We start from the raw sequence: 17,991 nt of genomic DNA, 5'->3' as shown, positions 1-17,991 counted from the left end.
GACCCCCCCCCCACCCCTCCCCCAACCCTTCCTCTCCCCGTCCTTCCCCCTCCCCTTCCCCTTCCCACCCCCCCTCCCGATACCCTCCGCTCCCCCCTCCCGGTGACCGATGGGCTCGGGGGGGGGGTCCCGCAGGACACCGCCCCCCCTCCCCCCAACTCCCCCGGCCCCCCCCCCGCGGCCTCACCTCGAAGCGGCTCCGGGTGACCCCGTTCATCTCCCGCCGCATGGCGGGGCCGGGGGCTGGGGGGGGGGCGGAGAGGGATGGTACCGGGAGAGGGGGGGGGGGTGTGGGGGTGTCCCACGGGGGGAGGGGGGTCCCGGGGGTGCCGGTGCCTCGCGGCCTCCGCCCGCCGCCGCCGCGGCGCCTCCTCCGGCCTCAACTTCGACCCAAAACAAAAACACGGCACCTGCCAGCAACGCGCCCGCTCATTGGTCGGCGCCGCGCGGCGGGGGGGGGGGGGGGGGGGGCGGGGGGCCCCCCCCCCCCGGGGCCGGGGGGGGGGGGGGGCCGGGGGGAGCCCTCCCCCCCCCCCCAACCTGGGGCCGCCCCGAGGGGGCTGCGGGGGGGGGCTCCGAGGGGGGCGCGGCCCCGCCCCGCCACTCCCTTCCGGGTCTGCTGGGAGGGGGGCACGGCGCCGGCCAATCAGGGCCCCGGCTGGCGGCGCGCCGCTGTGACGTCATTACCGCGGGAAAATCCCGCGTGGCCGCCGCGGCGCGCCCCGAGCCGAGGCCGCTGGGGGCGAGGGGAGCGATCGAGGGGGCCCGGCCGGAGCCCCACGAGCAAAGGAGGCTGGAAAAGGAGCTCGGCGCCGTTCCCACGGCTGCCCCCGCAGCCCGCGGGGCTGACGGCGCGGAGCTGCAGCCCGGCCCTCCGGCAAAGAACCGCGTTCAGGCTCCCTGGAACGCTTCTGCAGCTGAGATTAAAAGGTTTGGCTTTTATTTTGTTTACACGTTTATCTTTCCAATACCGAAAGATGTAAAATATCGTCGAGAATAAGCAAAAATATTTTAAAAATAAAACATTTGTAAGAGACCAAGCGTTTACACACAAAACGTCTGTGTAGGGAGGGGTGTACCTCATCTCTCACCGCGGTAGAAGCATCATGCAGCTGGCGCCTGGCTCTGGTCTCTCTCTCTCTCTCTCTCACGCGATACAAAAGGGAGGGTGTACAAAGGGGAAGGGTACAGTGCATCAAAACGGATCCAAAAGCTTTCAGTCTGCTCTGACCGCAGTTCAGGCCCCGCTTTCTCTTGCAGCGCTTGGTGTCACGGAGGCTGAGAGAGGAGGAGACTTTGTTCCCTGTACTTCTGCGGGTGTCCGCGACGCCCACCTTTTGCAGGAGAAATTTAGAGTATTGAACTTTGGTCTTGGGCAAGCAGAGAAGGAAATGTGTTCAGCTCTTCCTTTCCAAATACGTTTCTGTGTCAATTCTGAAGCTGAACTGTATTTCCTTTTACTTTTACTGCGCTTCGCATTGGTAAAACATTACTCTGATCAACAAGTCCAGCACACTCCTCTGTGAACTCCCCAGCCCTGATTCAACTTTTAAGAGGGCCTTTTCTGAAGGCTGTTTATACCTTCACACAGCCCTAAACAGATCAAAGAACTTATTTAAAAACAAACAAACAAAGTAACTTACAAAATGAGAGGGGTAGAATGCAAACAGCTGACAACCTGCTGGAGCCTGAGCAGGTTTTACTTCCCCGGTGCAGCCGCTGTAGCAGGGTCTCAAGATAAAGCCATCTGGTGCTGTATTCCTTACATCCTCTTCAGAGACACCCCGCAGTCATACGATTCTGATGCTGCGTAAGATAACGTCATTTGCTCCAGGTTTAGGCTTTATTCACTACTTTTCTATCATCTCAACACGTGAAGAGGGGAGCACTGGGGAGGGGGAAGCTACGGTATGCAGACCACAAGGAGCAAAGGATGACTGTTGGGAAATACAAGAAAGGGCAGCCCTCCGGGGTTCAGGGTGGCTTTAGGAAATTCAGGGCTCCTGCATCCTACAGGAACCTGGGAATGAAGCAGGAGGAAGTGGTGAAAACCCCCTACAATTAACTGAGTAGTTGCCACCCTACTGAAAAGACATCTACCTTGCTATGGCTTTGAATGAGCCAGAAAAGAAACTGCTTGCCTGGAATATCACTGGGGTCAGACCGTAAGCAGGACTGGAAATCTCTGTGTTTAAAAAGAAACTTAAATCCTTGCCATGTTTTCAGGCTGCATCCCCAAACGCGAAGTGTAATCTCGTTCCCACAGGTGGAATCCTGGCCCCCAGGAGTCAATGCCAAAATCCAGTGGGAGCAGGATTCTGCCAGTACAAAATTCGAAGGGAGAACTCGTGACTTCCCACGTTTCTTCTTCAGCAAATCACATTTAACTGCTTTTAAAAATAAAACACTCTCCTGAGTCTCTTTTCCTTTCAGGGACCACAAGATAAGACCACGGAGGATGCCTGAGTCACGCTCTTAATTCCAGCCAAAAGGGCAAAATCCATCGCTTAAGGAAACCACTGCTTCTGCTGCAGTTGTTATCCAGATGAAGCAGTTAGGGTCTGCTTTTCCAGCAGCGTAAGTGCTAACACGAGGAAGTGACTGACTCACAGCGCTAGGCTAACACCTCCCAGAGAGAGAAGGGAATGCTCGTGTGCATTACCGCAATTACAATTTGAGAAGTGTGCTGCAAGTTAAAAGAAAAGAAAAAAAGAAAGAAACCTTAAGCGCTTCGGCAACAGAAACAGCTTGAGAAAACAAGGCCCGTTTTTACCCGTGAGTGCACACGAGCTGTTCTATCGACAGGAACGGAGTATTTGCTGTGGCTGGATTAAGCACAGCTCTAAAGTGTTTTCAGGACTGAGGCTTGTGCACGGCTTACAGTCTCTCTCTTTACAAATGCAGCATCGGGGGTCCCGGGGACGTTCTGTTTGCTTGGCTTACAAGGAAGCAATGCTTGGATTAAGACTGGAGTTCCTTCTCAATTTAGATTTGCTCCAATGCACGCCAGAATTTTACCAACTTCACCAAAGCTACGGTGGCTGCACGTGTGCAGAGCTCTCCAAATCCACAGGCTCCACCCAAATTCTCCAGTCCCTTTGGACTCCGTCATACAATTAAAATGGAGGTCGCATGAAAGCAAGCAGCATAACGCATTCAGATATGGACATAAATAAATAGCTAAAATGAAAGGGAAGTAAAAACTTGGACAGCATTCCTTCATCACTTCGACCTGGAGTAAAACGCCAACATCCCTCACAGCGGCTGACTGCAGCCCACGCCAGAGGAAGACGAAGTTCCTCAGCACTGCTCTGAATCAGGCAATGAATGAAGAAATGCCACAAAAATCATATCTAAAAAGCACTTTTTTTTCCTTTCCTCCAGCCACCCTTTTTAAAAGAGTAAAACCCAACCCTAAATCATGCCTTAAAATAATTAGCTTAAAACTTCCTAAAAGCAAAACCAACTCTGTCTGAGCGGGAGGAGGGGCAGAGGAACTCCGATTCTCCCAGAATAGCCGATGTTTGTTTGTGCACCAGTTGGAGGTCTGCTCCCACGCTTAGCTTTGTACCCATTTCCTCTAATGGGCCTATTAATACTTAGAAATTAAGAATGAGTGTAAGTGTCCGTAGGAGGAAGGCCACAGTCAGGAACCTGGCTTGCAGAATGAGCTGCTGGCACTCACACGTTCTGTGTGAACTTTGGAGATCCTTGGAAATACTTTTTTTTTCTCTTATAACACCTCATCGACATCAGCGTGGCAGGTTTGCAACGAATGGTTCCTTTCTTTCCACCTCTAGAACCTGCAGGTCCCGCGTACTGAGCATCTTTCAAAGATACTACGAAAATTAATTGCCAATTAGAGCAACATCCATGAGATCGTCATCTTCTTCCCCGATCAAAAACTCAGGGCTAGCCCGGGACGGTCGCTCAGCCGAGAGCATAGCGCTGCTGGCCATGGAGAGAGACTGGTCAGCTGAAATGGGGGATTTAGACCAGCTCTCTGGCTTGATGCTGTGAGATTTCTTCTTATCTCTTTCTTTGTCCCGATCCCGGTCTCTGTCCCGGTCTTTGTCTTTCACTTTTTTCTTCTCTTTTTTGTGCTTCTTATGTTTTTCTGAGCTATATTCAGGCAGGGGCCTAATGCCGTCGTCAGAGCTGGGGCTGTTCTGGTAGGATTTCTCTGCAATGGAAGAGCCCGACTCACTCTCACTGTCTATGTTTTGGGGAGTGTATGCTGGTGACTTACTGTGGCTGGGAGAGCAGCGCTCGTGTTTTGGAGTAGATCCACTGATGAGAGGGGATCCGTAGCTTTTGGAAGAAGCCATCTGAGGCCTTAAGCTATCCCCACCTCCTTCCCCAGGTTTCTGCAAAGTTACTTTGGCTTTAATACTAGGGGAACCACCATCATGCTTGCTGATGATAATTTTGGCCACTCCAGTGCTTCCGACGTTTTTGGAATCTGAATTCTTCTTGGAAGAGTCAACAGATCCTCCGGAAACGGAGACTTTCGATTTCTCTTTGTCACTCTTCTCGCGTTTGCCCTGGAACTCCCCCCCAGACATATTGTGTTTGGAGGACATAGTATGGCTTGAGGAATTGGAACTTGGCCCCATTTGTCCATCCATTGGGTCATCTCCACCAGGCCCGCTAGTGACAACCCCGTGTTTAAGTTTGTCTATGACTGCAGTCAGAGATGGCTTCTTGTTTCTGCTAGGAGACTTGCCTTTGGAACTTCCATGCTGGTTTTGAGATGAAGACATGGAAGACCCGCTGGATGAAAAGGAAGATGAAGATGCCGTGGAAGAATTCGAAGAAGGAGGCGGCTTTTGTGACATGGACCCAGAGGATCCCATTCCTGAAGACGATTTCATACTCGAGCTCGATCCAGTCCCAGACATATGAGAGCCTCCAGAACCTGAACTGATAGGTGACTTTGCCTTCGATGATGGGGGAGTACCTGGAACAGGTTTCATGGGAGAAGCAAGCTTGTCAGAACCTCCTGAAGGTCTAGAATGAGATGGCGAGATGTTTGGTTTACTCATGGAAGGGTTCATAAGCGACGATGGCTTTCCTTGAGGTTTCATCTTGGTACTTCCAGACCCACTGCTGAGGCCATGCTTGGTGATGGGGGAGGACCCAGGCTTTCCCACCGACTGAGCCGAGCTTTTGGACTGACCTGAACTTGAGCCACCTTGGCTTGAGTAGAGGCTGCTGCTCATCTTTGAGCCCGAAGACCCTTCTGATTTGCTGCTTTTCATTTTGCCTGAGGTTGAAGAGGAGGAGGAAGAGGAGGAGGAGGAAGAATGGCTATGATGGCTTTTGCTGCTGGAGGAGGTGACAGAGCCACTACTGGTATACTGGCCGTGAGAAGACGGTTTGCCAACAGTCACTGTTCCTTTTGGGATCTGAATGGTGATTTTTGGAATAGGAGGAGTAGCCACACCGGGAGGAGTCTGAGATCTGCCTGAACTGCCAGGAGATTTGGACCCACCAGTGCTCGCTGGTGGCGTGAAAGGCCTGTTTGATGAACTGTGAGATGGAGATTTCCCGTCTGTCTCCTGCTTCTTCCGCTTCGGGAGTTTCTCTTTGCTTTTGCCATCACTGGATGGCGTCCGGCTACGCTTCCCCGGCTTCCCATCTATTCCAGGACCTGCCAGGTTACCTCCAGAACCATTGCCTTCCTTTACCCGTTTCTGAGACTTTTCTTTTCCTAAATCCCCTGTATTCAGTAAGGGGCTCTGACCTCCACTGTGGTGCTCCATGATGTCAGAGGACCCCAGTGCTTTGCTTGCAGCTGCAATAATACTAAAATCTACCGTATCGGACTGATTGCTTCCCTTAAATTTATTTTCCCCCCCATCGCCCCCTAATACTTGTACCCCCAAAGTACTTAGAGCCTGGGATGCATAGCCCTTGAAATCATCCGTGTCTCCACTCTGACTACTCTCATCAAAGTACTCCTCCCCAAAGCCGCTCTGGCTCTGACTGTTCAGCAAGTCAGGATTGAAATCTACCCCGTCTGGAAAAAAATGGTTTGAAGAATCGCTGTTGGGGCTCACAGCAGCATCTGCTATCAGGTCTGCTGGGTCTGTGTACGGGTTCTCGCTATTGTTCGTCTGAAAAACATCGGGGTCAAAGAGGGCACTTTGTGAATGTCCTGAACTAGAAGAGTCTCTCACTGGAGTACCAATGGGCGGGCAGTCCTCATTAGTGGTGGGTAGCTTGGAAGCCTCCTCTGCTATATCCGAAAGGATATCAGTAACATCGGCTCCAATGCTGTCCGAACTAGAGAGTCGAACCATTCTCTGAATACTGGGCTGCGAGTGAGGTATAGGCTGCGGGTATGTAGTAGGAGGAGTGCTGCATTGGCTGGGTGCTGGAGTAATGTGAGGGGTGTCCAGGGTATCTGCAGTCATGTTGACATCAAAAATGGGGTTCTGGGAGTCAACATCCATTGAGAAGAGCTCCCTCTGGAAATCATCCTCAGTCTGATGCTTGGGCTTGTCGGCTGGCATGCGGGATTTTTTTTTCTTTTGCTTATTCCCCCCAGGGCCCATTTCCATTCTGGGAGAGCCAGAGGAAGAGTTCTGCCTTTCGAGAGGGCTGCTCCCATACAGAGTGGAGAAATCCTGAGGGGGATTCTCTTTAAGGAGGTTCATGAGCATGGGGTGGTTCTTGGTGTTGCTTGCTGGTGAGGATACTGGTGGTGGTGTGTGATGGGGAGGGGTTGGACTTGAGCCAATGGTAGACCCCACATTCCCTGTGATCTGCAACAAACTAGTGAGAATAGGGTTCTGAGACACTTTGCTGAAGTCCTCCCCATGGCCCACCGAGTCATGCCTCTCTTTCATGCTTATGCTCATGTTAAACAAAGTAGTGATGGGCCCCCCAGGAAAAGTGTTTGTTGGGGTAGTGGTACCACTCATTGGGTTGCTGCCTGTGGTCATGCCATACCCTGGGCTGCTGGCTGGGGGAAGGTTTTTCTTCACCATATCTTCTACTGTTTCTGCAATGAGGGACAAGGCTGGGGTGTCTGCTTGAATCGTTTCTGCTTTTCTGCGAATTGCTCTCATGGTCACGGGAATGGACATACATCTGCAAGACACAAGACAAAGGGTTTAGCGTGCATCTTGCTGCCCTACAGCAATGCTCACCGAAGCAGTTTTAACACCTTCGCCAGACAAAGCAAGCAGTGAAGCTCGCGGGCACAAGAGCAACAGGTCCAGCCACTGTAAATGCCTTGCTGCTGTCTGTATTCATACTCATCCCATCGTGCTTATCCGGCCATGAGACAATTGTGCCTTGCAATCACAAAACGCAGGGATAATTAATCAATCAACTAACTCTAATAATTAATAGCTGACAGATGATAATCTTGTAGTTAAAGCACAGGATGCAGTCCGGGTTGTTACTCTGATTCTGCTAGGGAGCACCTTTGTCTAAGCTTGGCAAGCCTTACGCTTCCCGCGGTCCTGTAAAAATCAATGATACTGACACATTCTACTCAAGGTCAACTACCCTATAATGTTCTGAAATAAAAACAGCTATTCTCACTCAAGAGGTCTATGCTGTGCACTGTTAACATTCTGCTGCATTCTGCATGCCTCCACGGTGGCTGGGGTGCAGTAACCTCGATAAAAGACCTGGGTAAACGACAACCTGCGGGGTAGCTCTTTCACATTTTACAAGACTTTGAAAGCGACCAACTAGAGGAGAAAGCATAAACAGGCGGGCACCTCGGACACACACCCAAAAATAAGTAGCTACGGTTCAATGTTTGGAATGGAATTTTCAGTAGGTTGCCAGGTGTGCCTCTCCTCCAAACAAATCGCATGTGAAACTCACTCACAGACAGAATGGCTCCAAGAACAACTAGCAGAAATATAACAGAGCTCACCCATACGATTCGGGCTGCCCTGAACAGAGGCATGCCATTACTAAAGCCACGGTACTCACCGATACGTTCTTAAAGCTCTGTTACAGCTCATACAACAGCAAGGAGTGAACCTGAGAGCCTGGTCCCACAGGCACGGCACCGGACTGACTCAGGAGGTCTGAGGCACCTCTTTGGCTCTGACGCCGGTCGGCTGAGTAACCGCAGACGTGCCACGCAGTCTGCCTGCACCTCGGCTCATCCCGGTTACGAAACCAGGATAATGACACTGAGACTCTTTTGGACAATGCTCTGGATAGAAATCACTTATCCTGATCATTACACAGGAATCCTGGAAACATGGGAAAGCAATTACATTTTAGCTATTCAACCACTAATTTTTGCTGCTTCTCGGTTACTTTTGGAGCCTGGTTTTGCACTGTCAGTTCTCCTCCTCAAAGCTGAATTTTCTGCAATATAAAAAACTTGGTGGGACGCTATCAAAAGCATTTGCAATTAATTGTACTTGCAAGCTCCTGCATGTTGGCTTCCTAACGTCACAGTAAGCAACACGGAACGTCGGAACAAAAACACCCAGCTTACCTTTGAACAACTTTGGCAATGAAATCATCCGTACAGATAAGAGCATCAGATAGCCCTTTGTACAGCTTACAGTTCACATGAGTAGAGTCTTGCACATCCATTACCACTGAAAGAGAGAAGGCATTTAGAAGAGATAAAAATTCTGGTTACAGTGGAAGAAAGCCCTGCCGTCCTGCCTCTAAGCACATCGTGCTTTTAGCGAGTCCACTTACCACACACTAGGGAGTCATTCACAGGGTGCTGAAAGGATACGCTGAAACAGGAGTCGGAGAGAGGACAGACTTCAAACTGCAGGATCCCAGGAGAATCTGAAAGACATGGGAACTATTCAATTAGGGAACACAGGAGATGAACCAGAGGCGCCAGCTCAATATACGCATATAGAAGAGAAAAAGGGAAGCAGCATGGGACTTATTGCTAACTCCTACACCTGGGAAAATCACCCACAGCTCTTTATTATCCCCACATTATATTCCACTTGATGTCGTACCCACCTTCTTTTAAAACTGTTCGCTTGACGCAGCTGCCGATTAGTGTGTTGTATGCCACCTGATGTCTGATCAGGTTAAGGATGAGGGGAACCCGTCCAGGGTGCTGGAAGGCGATTTTACTAATCAGTGTTCCTTGAAGGCTTCTTCCATCTGGGAGAGGAGCATCCTTGTTCAGAAAGTAGCAGTGCTGCTGTCCTGGAAGAGCCTGACAAACAATTTCTGCTTTACTCCAGCCAGTGCTGGGTACAAGGCGATAACAGACATCTAAGGAGGAAAGAGCAGGCTCCAGATCTAAATGCTGCCAAGCCACCTTTCTGGCGGAAAATGACAATGAAGACATCTTCCTTCCGTTAAATGACGAGCAGACCTGAACAGGTAAGACAGGACTTTGGCTCCTCAGAAGCAGTACTGCCCAACAGCATTAACTGTCCCCCACTAAAACAGCTTTGTGTGGCATGGCATCCCTGCTCAGGAAAGAGAAATCCTCTGAAGTTAATAGATCTGTCACTGACTAATTTAAGAAGTGGATTTCTCCCAAGTGATGCAAGTGATTCAGCCACAAATTACAGTCCAAAGAAAGAGGAAAGGACAGAATCTGGCAATGCTCAGTCCAATACCTCTGCTGTCATTACTGCAGCAGCACTTTGACTGCAATGGAGTTTTCACTAAGTCGCTTTCCATCTATTATATATTTATTTGCACACAAAATCAATGAAAATTGCAAACATGACAGGTGATTCTGATGCCCACAAGCCCCATCTAGTCTCTGGAACACTGCTGCAGCTACCTTCAGCGTTCGTCTCAGCTGCTGCCCAAGAACAGCAAACAGACCTTCTGAAGAGCCAACTCACTAAAGCATGTGTCTAAATTTAAAGTCATTTACTGAAGGTTTGATCTTGTCATTTCACCTTTATTAAAGTCGCCCAGTCCACATAAAGCTTTCTGGTATACAATTTTAGCTAAAGAGAAAGAAAACAACCCCTGCAACCTCACACATCAGCGCACACACCGGTGTGACCAAACAGCCTTTCATCTATCTTTCAGATCAGAGAACGGGTCAGATGTAGGCACAAATAATTCTGCGGGAGTGCACGTTATGACAAACCACATTTAAGACAAAATAGTTTATTTTCCTAATTACTGTGGTCACGTCCGTATCAGAATTCTAATGACTGGGTAGCATAGGCTTTCCCCATGAACAAATGCTGTACCGATTTCCTTCATCCTGCTTGAAAAATACCCAGAACAGATGAACCCCTCCCCAAAGCGCCCAACTACAGGTATGCCCTGGTTGTAATGACGTACTTACTGCATAGAAGCGCATATTGTGGTTTAACGGTACAGGATCGGCCTCCTTAGACAGTTCAAACTGTGTGATCAACTCGTACAAGGGTACAAACGTTGGTGGTGTGTCGAACAGTGGAATACCTGAGGAAATAAAATGGCAGAGAATGGTAGCACTGGGAGCTGGAAGGTGATGGTGGGCCAGAGGAGTTACTAGCTACTGAAAGAAACCTCTCCGGTTCTTAAAACAGCACAAGACTTTAAGCAAGTTTTATGGCATGCTTTTAAAAATGGCAGCAATTTTTTAATAAAAACCTAGGGAGTATCCGTCTCACAGATCTGCCACTCACCTGTGCAGCTCTGCAGTTTCTGAATGAAAGCTCGGGACACTGGAATGGGACGTGGGAATTTCAAGAAGAAACAAGCTGGTAAGTCCACGCTGTTGGCACTGGTGATTGATGAAAAAGATGGAGTTCTAGAAAATCAATACACGGTCTTTTTAGAGGCAGGGCATGATTGTGAGCACCAGCCGTGCAATTTGCTGTTTGCTCAGATACAAGCAGATTGTTAATACCTTCTTAAAAATTAAAAGACAATCCTCAAAAGCGTGTCACGTGCCTGAAATACCCATTTCTCAGCTTCATATAATGCTACGACATCACACAGTCATCTCTCCCCACTCCAACTTCAAAAGATGGCCGAACATTGAGTTGGCATCTAACCAAGGCCACCGAGAAGGGCCTGGCCACTGGGTCCTTTGCTTACCCTTTGCTGTCAACTGGATGAGAGCCCATAATTAGTGGTGCAATTGGAAGTTTGTACATCGCCATGGTTCCCTCGACTGTTACTGACACGTTCATACCTAAAGATCGAGGAACTGCAAGAGAAGGCAAGAAAAAAAGAGAACAACATAAGGTGATGAAAAAACAACACAGCCCTTACGAACTAAGCATCAGTACGGTGGAAATACATTGCTTCCTCCCCGTAGCAGAGTTCTCAGCACTCACTGCTATCACCAGAAGGACTACAGCCAAACGAGTTAGTTGTGCTACCTATCGCTGTTTTTCTTACAAGGTTGATCAGTGGCATAATTCTTACAAGATATTTCAAATACATTTGCCAGTCTGTAGTATGTTCCTTACAAAGCAAATCCATAAATGGGTTTGGACAATTGCACCCTTTTCTTTTCCAAGACCAGCCTCAATTTTAACTGGTGCTGGGTTTTGTCATTTTACCAAAAGACAAACATCCACGCACACGCATGAAAAACAATCTTACAGTAAGACAGCAGATGGGAACACCCAGGTATTCCGACAATAAAAGAACTCTCGTGTTAACAACAAAATTCATCCTAGGGACCAAGGCTCTGTCTGCAGACTGCCACCACCGGTAGTCGCCCAGTTCAAACTCCACAACAGCCATGAGGCTCAAGAAGATGGTCAGCTCAGACGGCATTTACTCATGTACTAATTAAACCCGTGGCCTCTGCTTTCCTCGTATTACAGTGACAGCAGGGGGGAGCCGGCCTGCTCCCCTGGAATTCTGCTTTCTTCTCTCCTTCAAGCAGCAGCAGGTCCACAGTAGCTTCCAAAGGCCACCTACCATTGTTCTCATGCAAAATAACGGGGGCTCCAGTGCCGTCTTCAAATAAATCGTAGGGCGAGACGTAATACTTGAGATTCATAAGGAGACCTGCGGGAGAGAGGCTTATGAGCAGGCATCGTGATGCCCCAGGTTACCCCCATCATTACCAGCTCCTGTAACCACATGTATTTGCACTCTAACACAGCACACGCCGCACAGAGCTCCTAGTGCACCTTGAAAGAGCTGTCCCCTGCTGTCAAAGACACAGACATCGCTTTGTAAGGGAAGACTGGCTTTCTGGATCACGTGGGACTTACAAATATTCAGCCACCTTGTCCCTCTTTGATTAGCATTTTTCTTTATTACCAGCGGTTAATTTCAAACTAATGTTAATAAAGGGGGCCCTGAACAAAACCGACTTTTTATTTCCTTTTTTAAGCGTTTATCAAAGATACCTCCACTCCTGGGGGTGAGATAGCCAACACTGCCATGAAGAATCTTGTCGAGTGGATTTGCATTGGTGGCTTGCCTGCAAGAGAGGCAATCACAGGTCTGTAACAAGCTAGAGCCATGTCTGAAACCAAAATTCATGTCCTGATGGCAGTCTAAGGTTTTAACTCAATACACACACTGCTCAGTCACACAAGCAGCTATTTTAAACTTCGCAGTGTCATAGGCAAAGCAGAAGCTACTTTTTATTTCTACAGTATGGATGGTTTACGTCCTGAATCTACAGCAGTAAAAGGTGGTCAGATGTTTCTTCGTTTCTGACTGTAATGTAAATCAATTGTTACCACTAATCCATCTAATTATGAACATTTTTTGGCCTTCCAGACTTTCCTTCAGTTGAATTCTGTAGCTAAAAAGGACAACGGTAAATTTCAGAAAGCTCTGAGCACATTTTCTGTCTCTCTTTATTACTCTCCTGCTAGCATAATCCTTCTACAACCTCAGCATTGTGCTTTTTAGCAATAAAGTCACAACATACAGGGACTGATGTGACACTTCATGGATATACGGTTGTCGTTATAATCAGTCAACCTGATACAGCAATCATTAAGGAAACACAAAGAAAAACAGCAACCATAGAGATGTTCTTACCAATACATCCCTGCCATTTTTGAGAGATCCAGCTCCAGGGACTGCAGAGCCAAGTACATTTTAGTTTTAAGTTTGCTGAAAAAAAAAATTAAAAGGAAGCACGTGAAGAAATGCAACTGACAAACCGATGGCTGCCGAGCTACAGTACTTCCTACCAGATCGAACACTGAGAAATTAACTTTTCCGTCTGCATTCCCACTGTGCATTAAACCCTTCCAGCCCACTGTGTTCGCATGCAAGCCAGGGCGGTGAAGTCAGCAGGAACAACGAAAGTTTAAGCACAAAGCTAAAAGCTTGCAGGTTTAATTGTATGTACACAGACAGAAATATCATACATATGCTAGACTTACTTGTCTCCTGGCAACTTATACAGGTTCACAAGTCCCCTCAGATGCTTAGAAAATTCATCAAAATTTTTCTCTCTGAAAATAAGAAGGAGAAAAAGTAACGTGTTCAAATTTGTTGCAGATAAGGCTTCGTTTTTAAAAGTTAGGTCAATACGAATGTTAAGTCACTTTAGAATAGACTTTTGCTACGTGAAAGCTAAACGCTGCCTTCTTTACGTGATCCAGCTTTAACAATTCTGATGAATGTTATGCTGTGGCTCCCAGGATGCCAGGCATGGCAGTCAGGATCAGAAATATCTGACCCAAAGCCAGAAAATCCCCTGAAGAGGAGAGGTGTTATGGGGAAAGAACAGTTTTGAAACGTTTTGTGTTTGCAGGCATTAAATAGCCTCACATCAATACTGCAAAGAGAAGCCAATCCAAAAATGTACCAACCAGCTCTTGATGCTTACCTCAGATGTTGCACCAATTCTGGACAACTCTGAAAAGGAAAGAACATGCAACAACATCAACGTCAAACGCAGTTTAAGTCTTTGTGCAGCACAGCAACTGTAAAATATTACAGCAGCGAAGTTTTTGAGCATCATCTTTAGATGAGAAGCAACAAAATGCTCACAACTACACGTTGCTATGTTTCTAGTTCTGCTTGTCAACCCCCTTTGGAACAAATACAAGCAATGTTCTTTCTCCTTAAACAATTGATTTGGAATAAGCTTTTAAACTTGTGACACCATGGGCTGAAAGCCTACGACCTCCCACAGATATAAAAACGGCCGGTTTTAGAACAGCAGCTCCACCAACTTAAAGAGCGAGTTCAAACTCTCACACTTGTGGAGGGGGGAGGTAAAGCCACTTTCTTTCGGGATCTCACCCATAACATTCCACATCTTAGTGCTTTCCATTCACAGATTTCAGTTTCCTAAGATTCACTTCCCTATCCTTCCTCCAGAAATAAAATCCTCAGAAACACACCAAAAACTTCCTCAAGGAATTTCTCCGGTTGTAACACTAAAGAAAAAGAGACCACGAGTCAAACGCTCCTCGCAGACTACTCCACGGGGGCTCTGACCCTCCATTAGGACAAGCGAGCAGCACAGGCACAACGCTAGGTCTAGGAGGACATTTCAGTGTGATTTTTTTTCTCTGCTCAAACAAAAGGGAGGCGAAACCACAGTTCCAAACCCAAAAAGGCATTGAGCTGTCTTTCTCAGTAATACGTACCACAGGGTTTTCTCCGTGGTGAGCCACCTTGACATCACAGAGCAGCCCTGTAGGATCTAACTGGACTTCCACATAGAACATGTCTGAAGTGATGTAACATTCAGTGCCATTTGCACTAAGGTGAGATCCAAGGCTTACATACAAAACAAAGCAAAAATTGCTATGAGATGCACACAAAAACCAATCAAACCAGCAGCGAGATTACGATGCGTACAGATAAACGGGAAATGCCGTTGCCATAAAACAAAGGAGGAGACGTACCCGTTCTGTCTGGCTATCGACTCCAGGCGATCCGTCATGGCAGGCAGAGAAGACACTAGATGGAGAAAGCACAAAACAAGGCTCAGTGAAAGGATTCAGCATTTTCCCTGGCATGAGGCATCGGCATCAGAACAAGCCCAGCTCCTTACTCCCTCCCACGTCTGCTCATACCTTAACACGTGCATCTCTAAACATCAGCTGCACTCAGAACTGGAGCGGAACAGTTTGTACAGAGGAAAACAAACGTTCTCAGGAGTACAGAGAGAGAATGGATTTCTTCCTCAAGTGGGACTCAGGTACGGGCAATAAGAATAAAAATAACACAAGCGATCTCGACTGATACCGAGTCATAAGACAGAAGCACGCTTATGTCAACGTGAGCACCACGAACACAGCGAGATGCGCTAGCAACGACCTCGCTTCTGCGCTGCAAATTTCCACACCACATCGCTGTTAGGCGTTTCCTGAAGTGCACGCACAGAACGCACCAACCTTTTAATGCCTTCTGCAGAGTCTCCAAGCAGCTCACCAGATGTTGGTGCCCCCCAGAGTTCATCACAACTCGTTTTTCCTAAGCCAGGAAGAAGAAAAACGTCCTTTTTATGTGTCACTCAGCGAGAGGGAATTGCTGCAACTTTTGTTCAGTCAAGGGAGGTTTATTTGGGTAATTAAAGGCAGCTTAGATTTCATCCCGAAATGACATCCTCATTTTGATTCCTGTACGAGAACAGCACCTGTTTTGGAAGCAGGTAACAAAGGCAGGCCTGGACCTGGGGTGGTTTTTTCAAGCAACTTGCTCCTGTGGAACAACAGACTGCAACAACTTCCTAAGAGGCTTAAGCTGAGAGTTGTGTACGAGGAGACAGAGAGGTAAACTTTTACCACCACGATAAACGCAGCAGCCTTTGAAGTAGCTCTGCCCTGCCTCCTGCTCCTCCCTACCCTCACCCCGCTCTAAGGGGATCCCACCCTCCCTGCACGCTGCCGGGGGTGAGGACAGCACGCCTCAGCCACGCTGACCCAAAACGAAGCCAAGGCTTGACCAAAACGCAAAGCGCTTTGTGGAGATCCAACAAACCAACAACAGAACGAACAGCAAAGGAACTCCAGCACCCTCCTCACCATGACTTGACGGACCAGCTTCATGGTTTCTGTCCAGGGTCTGTTCTGGTTGTACTTTGCGTGAAGTCTTTCTAAGAGAGTGCTCATCTTGTTCAGCTTCTCCGCTTCTGCGAGACGAAGCAGGGGGACAGCTCAGGAGAGAGACCGAGACAACATCTGCAGCTTTTACAAGCAGCGCAGCCCGGCAGTTGTAACGAGAACGCTTCCCACCTTTGAGCTAGGCGGGATTTTAAAAATGTATTTATTACCGTTTGATCCCTGCGACCTAGGCTTTAAGGCTAAATAAGGGCTAAGAACACATCACCAGCCATCAAAACCCGGAGGCAATAAGGGGCTGTTGGAGAAGGGCTCCTCTTTGCACAGCCCCCCCAGAACGACCTGGCGCCGTTGGGATAAGTTCTGGCACAACAGGAATACACTGACAGACCGTCTGGGGCTGCGACAGCACGGCCTGAAGATGAGGCTTCCAGACAATAAGGAAGGGAGAGGTAAAGAAGAGATACTACGCTTAATTCCCGGGATTCCCCCTCACTGTTCACTCTTCCACCTTCTTGTACAGCGAGACCCTTCCCTCACCAAAAGCCTGAGCCGAGAGAAGCCTTACACAAGGGAACGTGGGCTCTGGTACTACCACAGCTTAGCTTTTCCCCCCTCTTTGTGCTATTTTTTTCCTTCAGTTGCATTTGTTAAAAAAAAACAAACAAACACAAAACCAAACAGCAGACATCAGTGCCAAAACAAACCCTGCCGCAGGCACTGCTGGCTCCAAGGCAAACACGAGCCCGAGACACGTTAACTGCCGCAGCACGCAGCCCTGCAAGCCCTCGGTGCACAACTCGAAGGCTTTGTCCCCGTTACTGATGCACAGTTCACAGAGCTGATGCTGGCACCGTCAGGTGCAGGGGTCTGAAATAACCGGGTGCCTGTGGAATGTTTTTGGACACTTGGCGCCTCCCAGCCACGGAACAAACACGGGCAGGCTGAGGTTGGCAAGGACGCCTGGGTCCGCCTGGAGCAACCCCTGCTGCAGCAGGGCTGGCTGGGGACCCAGGACCACGTCCAGCTGGCTCCCGGACTTCTCCAGAGAGAGGAGACTCCACCAGCTCAGGGTAGCCCGGTGGGGACTCAGTCACCCACAGGGTCACAAAGTGCTTTGGTGTTCAGCCGCTGCTGCCTGTGCATCTGCTGCCTCTTGCGCTGTGGCTGGGAACCCCTGGCAAGTGCTTGCCTCTCCCCAGCAGGTTCACACTCACAGAGCGGATCCCTCGCGGCGTAGGGGGAGGCCGTGCCCTGGCAGGTTTCAGCCAAGCCACGATGAGGCCATTCCCCTTATTTCCCCCAATCACTACACTTGGAAATAACATCAAGATCTGGCCCAGCAACCCCCCTGCCACCGATGTCACCAATAACCACGTCTCTCGGCACCACATCCAGCCTTTCCTTAACCCCCCCAAGGAACAGCGACGTCCCCGCCTCCTGCCCAGCCCGCCCAGCGCCTGCCCGCTTCCTGACAGGAATTTCTGGCCAGGATTCCCGGCCCTTTCTGGCCACTTCTCTCCTCATTTCCCTCACCAACGGCCCCGCGAGCTGCGGGCACGGTTCTGGAGTGGGCCCAGCCCGGTGCCACCGGGCCCGTTACCCCTCTGAGGGCTGAGGGAGGGCGGTTGGACCCAACCAACCCCCGGGCCCCACCGGCGAGGCCGCGCCCCCCCCCCCCGCCCCCGCGGCCCGGTGTCGCTGGGCGGCACTACTCACCCTCGGCACCGCCCGGCGCCGCCTTCATGCCGGGAGGACGGGGAGGGGCGGCCCGCGGAGGGGCCGCGGCGCCGGTGTCGCCTGAGGAAGGGCCGGGGGGAGGCCCCCGAGGCCCCCCGAGGCCGCCGGGGCCCGCTCCGCGCCCGCCTCACACGGCGCCGGCCGCCGCCATCTCCCGGCCGCGCCGCCTCTCGCGAGAGCCGCGGAGTCTCGCGAGAACCACGAGTCTCGCGAGAGGCGGCGAGGGCGTGCGGAGCTGGCGGGGCCTGCGGCCTCACGGCGTAGGGGCGGAGGGCGGCCGAGCGCAGGCCCCGCCCCCGCGGTTCAACCTGCCGAGCGCTGATTG

At 49.9% G+C, this 17,991-nt stretch overlaps 2 protein-coding genes across 3 annotated transcripts in view; both read right to left on the bottom strand.

The window, feature by feature from the left end:
- FBXL20 (F-box and leucine rich repeat protein 20) overlaps window positions 1–341 on the bottom strand; it is a 32,747-nt gene extending 32,406 nt beyond the window's left edge. The window contains exon 1 of the mRNA XM_035347770.1: window positions 188–341. Coding sequence (XP_035203661.1) covers window positions 188–229 — 42 coding nt within the window. The 5' untranslated portion in view covers window positions 230–341. The remainder of the gene's footprint in view (window positions 1–187) is intronic.
- A 577-nt stretch (window positions 342–918) lies between these two features.
- MED1 (mediator complex subunit 1) lies at window positions 919–17,858 on the bottom strand. 2 transcript variants are annotated; one of them, XM_035347679.1, is made up of 18 exons: window positions 17,646–17,858; window positions 15,891–15,997; window positions 15,261–15,339; window positions 14,769–14,823; window positions 14,508–14,640; window positions 13,739–13,767; window positions 13,290–13,361; window positions 12,940–13,014; window positions 12,294–12,367; window positions 11,857–11,946; window positions 11,020–11,131; window positions 10,605–10,729; window positions 10,280–10,398; window positions 8,974–9,175; window positions 8,692–8,787; window positions 8,480–8,585; window positions 6,958–7,098; window positions 919–6,780 (listed from the first exon to the last, which is right to left on the bottom strand). In XM_035347679.1, the coding sequence occupies exons 1-18, from the start codon at window positions 17,671–17,673 to the stop codon at window positions 3,849–3,851; spliced, it is 4,575 nt and encodes a 1,524-aa protein (XP_035203570.1). In that variant the 5' UTR covers window positions 17,674–17,858; the 3' UTR covers window positions 919–3,848. The 2 variants fall into 2 exon arrangements, with proteins under 2 accessions (XP_035203570.1, XP_035203569.1); XM_035347678.1 differs by having other exon boundaries at window positions 919–7,098.
- Window positions 17,859–17,991: the final 133 nt, after the last annotated feature.

The sequence above is a fragment of the Oxyura jamaicensis genome, chromosome 27, assembly GCF_011077185.1.
Source record: "Oxyura jamaicensis isolate SHBP4307 breed ruddy duck chromosome 27, BPBGC_Ojam_1.0, whole genome shotgun sequence".
Taxonomy (NCBI): Eukaryota; Metazoa; Chordata; class Aves; order Anseriformes; family Anatidae; genus Oxyura; species Oxyura jamaicensis.
Note: the sequence above shows the minus strand (reverse complement) of the source record. Positions and strands in the feature narration are given on the sequence as shown.